The sequence below is a fragment of the Chanodichthys erythropterus genome, chromosome 10 (genome assembly GCF_024489055.1).
Source record: "Chanodichthys erythropterus isolate Z2021 chromosome 10, ASM2448905v1, whole genome shotgun sequence".
NCBI lineage: Eukaryota > Metazoa > Chordata > Actinopteri > Cypriniformes > Xenocyprididae > Chanodichthys > Chanodichthys erythropterus.
In genome coordinates, this window is record NC_090230.1 from 59,525,275 (window position 1) to 59,532,905 (window position 7,631).

General features: G+C 40.7%; 1 protein-coding gene across 1 annotated transcript; it reads left to right on the plus strand.

Moving 5' to 3' along the window:
* Nucleotides 1-758: 758 nt before the first annotated feature.
* purg (purine-rich element binding protein G) lies at nt 759-7,384 on the plus strand. Its single transcript, XM_067398434.1, has one exon. The coding sequence runs from the start codon at nt 1,071-1,073 to the stop codon at nt 2,043-2,045; it is 975 nt and encodes a 324-aa protein (XP_067254535.1). The 5' UTR covers nt 759-1,070; the 3' UTR covers nt 2,046-7,384.
* The last annotated feature ends 247 nt before the right edge of the window (nt 7,385-7,631 follow it).

The window sequence follows — 7,631 nt, forward strand, 5'->3', positions numbered from 1 at the left end:
AGTTTTAGGGGATAGAGGATAGAGTGGCAAGAAAAAGTATGTGAATCCTTTGGAATTAGTTAATTTTCTGCATTAATTGATCATATCATCAATTTCTCAATGTCATATTCATCATGTTTCTATTTTCGCACTCTTGATATTTTAGAGTGTTACCCCTTCATTGCTGTTTAACATCATGGATGATTTTGTAGATTACACAAAAATCGTATTTTTGCATTCATTTACAATGATGGTCATTTTTGACCGCGAACAACACAAGTCTGAACAACTTTTTTATGTCCATTTAGCTTTTTCGAATCCACAATTTTTTACTTTTTTTTTTTTTGGTGGTGGTTACATAGCGACTGCCATTAAAGTAAAAGTTTCATAGCATTCTGATGAAGAAGCGATTTTTAAATATTTTTTTTTTCTGTTTAAAATGACCAAATAACACCAGAGGGGTAATGTCATAATTTCTATATGTCATAATTATGAATTAGTATGCCATATTTTCGACTCTTTATGTCATGATTTACAAAAGCATGATTTATTGTATGTGGCGGAAATGAACTTCCATTGAAAAGCGACATGTGGTGGTATACTGTAGAACTACAATGTACAATAGTAGTATAATACTATTGGTGGTGTACTACTACATATTTTGCCGTGTGCGCAGTGGAGTGCGTGTTGTAGTACGCAGAAGCGGTATGTGAGTTAAGTTGAGCTGCGCTGTGAAGCGCGCGCGTGCGCGCCCCTGTGTGTGGTAGAGGGAGGGGGAGTGGGTCATTGGGTTCATTCGCACTACAGCAGCGGCGCCCTCCATAGAGATCCGCTTGTCTCTCTCACTCCAGCTGGCAGGAATATGTGTCAGATGGATGGTGAGGCGAAAAACAAGAGCTTTTAAAATATGGTGCAAACGGTACGTGCCTCCGCGCTTCGCTTGACCTTTCATCAGGACAAAGGAAGTCGATGAGCCGTTTTAAGCGGAGCCGCTGCTGCTGCCATTTTCAGGTCAGTCGAGGAGACTCGCCGGAGCTCGAGTTGTCGATAAGCGGAATAATACAGAGCGGAGAGATGATGAAGCGCCGTGAATGATTATGGCCGATAGTCACCGGAGGGGCACGGACAGAGGCAGAGGCAGGATGACATCAGGATACTCGCAGCAGTACGCGAGCAGCAAAGCGTCAGACATACAGGAGCTCGCATCCAAGCGCGTGGACATCCAGAAGAAGCGCTTCTACCTGGACGTGAAGCAGAGCACCCGCGGCCGCTTCCTGAAGATCGCTGAGGTGTGGATCGGCCGAGGCAGACACGACAACATCCGCAAGAGCAAACTCACCCTGTCCATGTCCATGGCGCCCGACTTGCGCTACTGCCTGGGCGACTTCATCGATTACTACGCGCACATAGGGCTCCGAGGATGCCAGGCGCCGGACCGCCGACCGGAGGAGCAGAGCAACGGCCAGGGCCGCGCGCTGGAACCCCGCCGGAGAGCAGCGGACCAAGCGGCGTCTCCCAGCGGCTCCGCCGCATCGGAGGAGCAGACGCACCGGGTGCTGAAGAGCGAGTTCATCGAGCGGGACAACAGAAAGTACTACCTGGACCTGAAGGAGAACCAGCGCGGCCGGTTCCTGCGCATCAGGCAGACCGTCACCCGAGGACACGGCGGCATGGGTTACTACGGGCAGGGCATCGAGCAGACCATCGTGCTGCCCGCGCAAGGGCTCATCGAGTTCCGAGACGCGCTGTCTCAGCTCATCGACGACTACGGCGACGACGAACCCGAGCGGGCCTGCGCGCGGAACCACGACGAGTCGCCCGAACTGCCCGAGGCGGCGTCGTTCCGCGTCGACAACAAGCGCTTTTACTTCGATGTGGGCTCGAACAGGTTCGGCGTGTTTCTGAAGATCAGCGAGGTCCGGCAGCCCTACAGGAACACCATCACCGTCCCGCTGAAAGCCTGGGCGCGCTTTGGGGAGAACTTCATGAGGTACGAGGAGGAGATGCGACACATCTTCAGCTGTCATAAAGAGAAGAGGACAGACACGGAGGAGCACGAGGATTGACGCAGACTACTGTTTCTGATCTTGCTCTTGTTAGTTGTACCTCTAGCGGACCGTCCGGCCCCTTCTGTTCATGGCCATTATTGTAGTTGATATGAATCTAGGCAGAGTCCAAACGGCTTGTCCCTGTGCAGAGAGGCTCTGCTGGGGTTGCAGTGTGTGTGTGGGACCGGACAGGTGCAGTATTTCAGTGAGTGTGTGTGTGTGTGTGTGTGTGTGAGAGAGAGAGAGAGCGTGCTTATGAGAGCATTAGGACTTGGTCTCTTGCATCCAATGCTTCTTCCCAGGCTTTACATGTATGAGGCTGCTGTGCAATTTCTCAGAGCTGGGAATCAAATAATCAAGATCTTATCAAGCACTTATGTCAGAGATACACTGCACAAATTCGTTCTGAACGATCGAGTGCTGGAGTATTTTGATGGTCCAAAGTGAGGGCCCCCCCCCTTGAAGTCTGACTTCATCTCAATGATCAAAAGAATGGCTACACTTTGCCAATGCACAAAAACATTACTTTCCCCATCTGAAATCAGAAACCAAAAAGTGCATTTAATATTTACATTATTTGGATGAATTATTTACACACTAGCCTAATGAAAAATATCCAATTTAATGAGGTGCTTAAACTATAGAGCATCAAATATGACATTGTGTGGCTTTAGCATAAATGATGAACGCAAACACCAAGATTAGGTTTATTTAAAAGCGTTTAAACATGGCTTTAAATAATGGATTTTTTCCATCTCTCTGACAAGACAAATGCTGAATCACTCTTGATTGGTGTGCAATATATTATTTTCATCAGTCCCTGTCAGTGGGATTAAACGAGAACTGTGCAAAAGCAAAGCGAACATGAATGGGCTGTTAAATTATGTTCGTTTTAAATAGCAGAATGTAATATAGCTTGGTTTGGATGGTTATGTGAGGTGTTGCATTATGGATTTACAAAGATCTAAAAAAAAAAAAAAAAAAAAAGGTTAAATGCGTTTGACATGATGTCATTCTGCTTAAAACAAGCTGTGGTTAAAACAACATATTATCATACATATTTCCTACTGCATAACTAATAACTAATAATCATTCCTTTTTTATATGGCGTAGGATAAAATAAACAAATTACAAGCAAATAGCTGCATCCCCAGATGTCTTTCATGCCCAATTCATTGGATTGTGGGAAATGATTTTGCAGATTTTGGCATACAGTTTTAAAATCTACACTGAAATTGGGCATACTATGCACAGTATGTATTCTGCATACTGAATTTCTATTGAATATAATACAAGCAGTAGTGTACTATTATGAAAAACACAAAAAGCATATGTTATCTATAGTTGCCTTTACCAAACCTTTTTTTCTGGGCTTGTAGCATTTAGAGGCATGACATTCGTGCATCTAGGCAGTTGTTTTCTCGTTGAAGCACAACTAAAGGAATTTTTGCATTGGTTTTAGGAGTTGGCTTCTGTTTATTTGTACTGTAATTACTGTCCAGCTGACAGGAAAAGCAATTCGTTTCGGCACTTCTATTGATACGTTTTGAGTTCTCAGCTATCAACAGATGTCACCTAATACCTTTTCTTCTCTTTTCGTAAGTGTGTGTGTGTGTGTGTGTGTTTGTGTGTGAGAGAGAGAGAGAGAGAATATTAATCTTGTTTCAGAATATGACTGAATTATGGGTACGTTCTATGGGTTAGTGTTAAAGGGTTAGTTCACCCAAAAATGAAAATTCTGTCATTAATTACTGACCCTCATGTCGTTCCACACCCGTAAGACCTTCGTTCATCTTCGGAACACAAATTAAGATATTTTTGATGATATCTGAGAGCTTTCTGACTCCTCAATAGACAGCAATTTAACCACCGCTTTTAAGTTCCAGAAAGGTACTAAAGACATTGTTAAAATAGTTGACGCTTAAAATAATACTACTGTGCTTTTTACGTCCAGCACTTCCAGGTTTTACGTCAGAATGATGGCTCAGTATTGAGCATGTGAGCAGCACAACGTATGCGTGTGATGCTGACGGCAGAGCCAGCCAATAATGACTCTGTGTTCTGATGTAGAACCTGGAAGAGCTGGACGTAAACAGCGTATGAGAATGATAGGGCTGGATAAAAAAATATCGATTTCTCGATTTTAATTGATTCTCATTTTTATGAACCAATATCGATTCTTAAATCCCAAGAATCAATTAGTCTAGTCTGTTTTCAGTTGATGAATGAGCAGAATATGTAGCGCCTCCCATCCAATAAATCGCAATAATCTTTGTGCTTTGCTACTTTTGATATGAAGCAAAGTCTCAGATTTCAAATGACGTCCATCTTATTATGAGATTCAAAAAATAAATACCATTTTGGCGCTGTTTAATGTGACGTGACAGATCGCTTTAGCGCCTCAGTTAAAGAGAAGCAGCAGCACGGAGTGCATGTGAACGTCCTCTCCTCCGCTTTAATACCAGTTACAGCGCGAAATAGACACAACTAAACATCTGAAGGTATGTTAAAATATACAGCACAACTTACCGAAATCCGTATCATGTCTCGTTTAATAGCTCAATCAGTGTTTCAACCTCGGAAAGACGTCAATAGAACAGCTCGTAAACAATGCGACGTAACATCACATTTACCTCAGAAAAACATATTCAGTGACCATAAACTCAATAGTCAACTAGAAAAAATTAACTCTAGAAAGAAACATTCTGATCAGTATAGCTATGCACCGATACATATTCATTATAATTTTTAATGTTCTTCAATATTTAATGCATGTTTGAATAAATCAGTTATGACAGTGATTTAAATATTTATATTTCAAAAAACGAATTGGAATAGAAATATGATTATGTAATTCTAAACTTTATTTATGATAAAAAAATCATTGAGTGTAATTTAAGTGTTTGCATATAGACCTTGAAAGTGGAGGTTAAATTGCTGTCAGAAAGCTCTTGGATATCATCAAAAATGTCCTAATTTGTGTTCCGAAGATGAACAAAGGTCTTACGACATGAGGGTGAGTGATTAATGACAGAATTTTCATTTTTGGGTGAACTAAGCCTTTAAGATGCTGATCTATAACAGACACCTCCTACAGGAAGCACTTTATTTAAACAGCACTTTGAGCTGCTTCACCACTGCAAAGAGGAACTTCGTATGTGCCCCATGTGAGAAGAGTGACAATCGTGCTCCCAAATGAACACCTCAGCCTTTCAGAAGTGCATTCATCTGTTTGCTCTTTGCACTTCTTGGTTTATTTCGATCACATTTGGTTGCGATGTGTCTGATAAGCGTATCACTGACACCAAGTATTCAGTCTGTGATTGTATTGTTCTCATTGTCTGGTTCGTTTCCTTTGACTGTCTGCACACAGATTTCTTACAATAAGGGCTGCTATAGGAGGCAGAATATACTAGTGTGGGTCATAATGCCTAGTGTTCAGATTACCTATATTTAGAAGGTAGGAATGATGAGGCAGTTGTTATCTCCCCCTTTTTTTCTTCCAAGGGCATCAAAATATTTATAAAGTTACCCTTGAATGGCAGCGGCAGGTTATTTCCTCTTACTTATGAAGCAGTATAAAAGCTGGCGCGAAATGGATGAACCGTGTGCACTTTAAAAATCTGAGTACAGGTTTGTTCCCAACAAAGAAAACGAGTAGAAGTATGCTTGTTATACGTGTATGTGCAATGCATGACCAGAAGAGAGCAGTGTTCGTATGATGTTTTTCTTGCTTTATGTATAGGTGGTGTATAATTATTGCTAGTGTACACAGTTTTATCACCCAGATAAAATGACTGATTTCATTTTAAAAAGCAATTATTGGGAAGACTGCTGTCTATTTTTCTGTAGTGTTAGAGGAAACAGCTATGTCAATTTATAAGGCCATCTCAAAATGCTATTGTATTGCAGCTATATCCAAGTTACTCTAAACACTTGAATTCATGAAATTGGACTGTTATGCATAACATGTACTGAAGTCAACCCATAGGCCTTAAAATCATTACACTGTGGTTGTAATGATTGAATTTAGGGTTACAAATTGTTGCTCCAACGTAGTTTGCCTTCATCTCTAAAACGTAACATTTTGTACGCATGATATAAGAAAACAAAAGAAACGGGAAAAAAAGTATTTCGAATGCGATAACATGATCTCGCAAATAAAATGAACAATAACACAGAGTCAAAAAGTAAAATATTCTTTCTGGAAATATCAGAGCAGAGATGCATAAACTTCTGTATTTGTTCTTGGTAGTTTTGTGGGTAATGTGATGTTCTAAAAAAAGAAAACAGAGTGGTTGTTCACAAGCTTTCTTGAGTTGTTCCTTTTTTATCTTTGTGTTGACCATCTGCAGTTGGAATTAAGACGTGTCAGTGTTTGGTAAATGATTTTAAAAGATGGCAAAATTTTTAAAAGATGTTTTTGTGTACCTTTAGATAATGTAATGTAGTGTGTCCTCCTGTAGAGCCTTTTAATATTATACGAATCAAAAACAAGAAAGAAATGGTTCTGTCTAGTAGCACTTTCTTTAATGTGAGTACTGTATTAGTTTCTGTTTAACATGTATGGTACAGTATGAATATTCCTGATTTGCCTTGTAATGTTTTTAAAAGGTTGAAATATGTAGGATACATATATGGAGAAATATGAAGCTTAAAATTGACGTTTGTGCATGCCAACAGTAGGGTCCTGACAAACTTCACACATATATATATATATGAAAAAATGGTGCTATATGAGAACTTATAAAGGTGCTGTTCTGGACCCTAGCTGCATGCATGCTGAATGACAATGGAAACAGTAGAGCAACCCCGAGGCCAGACGCCGTCGTCAATCTCATGATGCCCATTCTCAACGCAAGCAGTTTTGCGTAACTGTAAATCATGCATACATCCAGGCGCTCATGACCGTGAGCCTGCGTTCCAGTCGTGTGTTGGTGGCTCCCTGCCTGCACACTAGTCTGCTGTCGTTTTCCAGTTACGGTTGACATAGGAAAGGTGTGTTTACTCCTGTTTAAGCTGCAAAAATATGTCAGACATGCAACCAGGGAGCAGCCAATCTAGCATGACTGATACTCCTATGTTACAGTGAATAACAGCGCATTATAAATATGTGGGTGTGATAACTGGAATCAGTTGAGCTCTAGCCATCTTCTGGTGGATATCCACACCAAAGTACATGCTGAAATGTGTGATGCTTATTTACAGTTGCCCAATATTTGTGTGTAAAAGTTCCACAGACAATCTAATAAAGTACAACTTTTTTATGTTTAAAATGTGTCCTTTGATCAACTCTTTAGATATCATTGGCTAACAGGATGATATTTTATTGACTGTTGTAAGCATATGCTGGCAAAACGGGGATGTTATCTTTTTTCCCATTAAAGTGACTTCATAACCTTTTTTTTGTAGTCGTTTGTACATAAGTGTTTTGGTGTAACATGCTTTTTTTTTTTAAATTAGTGTCTCTGAACGGTCACAAGGATAAATGTGTACAAACAGTAAAGGATACAGATCATCTGACTGTCTTGTAGTTTTACGCAAACTATTTTGCATTGTTTGGCTAGTGTGTTCCGCATATACTGAGTCTTAACTCTAGTGATC

Coding starts and splice junctions, on each gene's coding strand:
- purg (XM_067398434.1), top strand. CDS start 1,071: ATGATTATGGCCGATAGTCACCGGAGGGGCACGGACAGAGGCAGAGGC.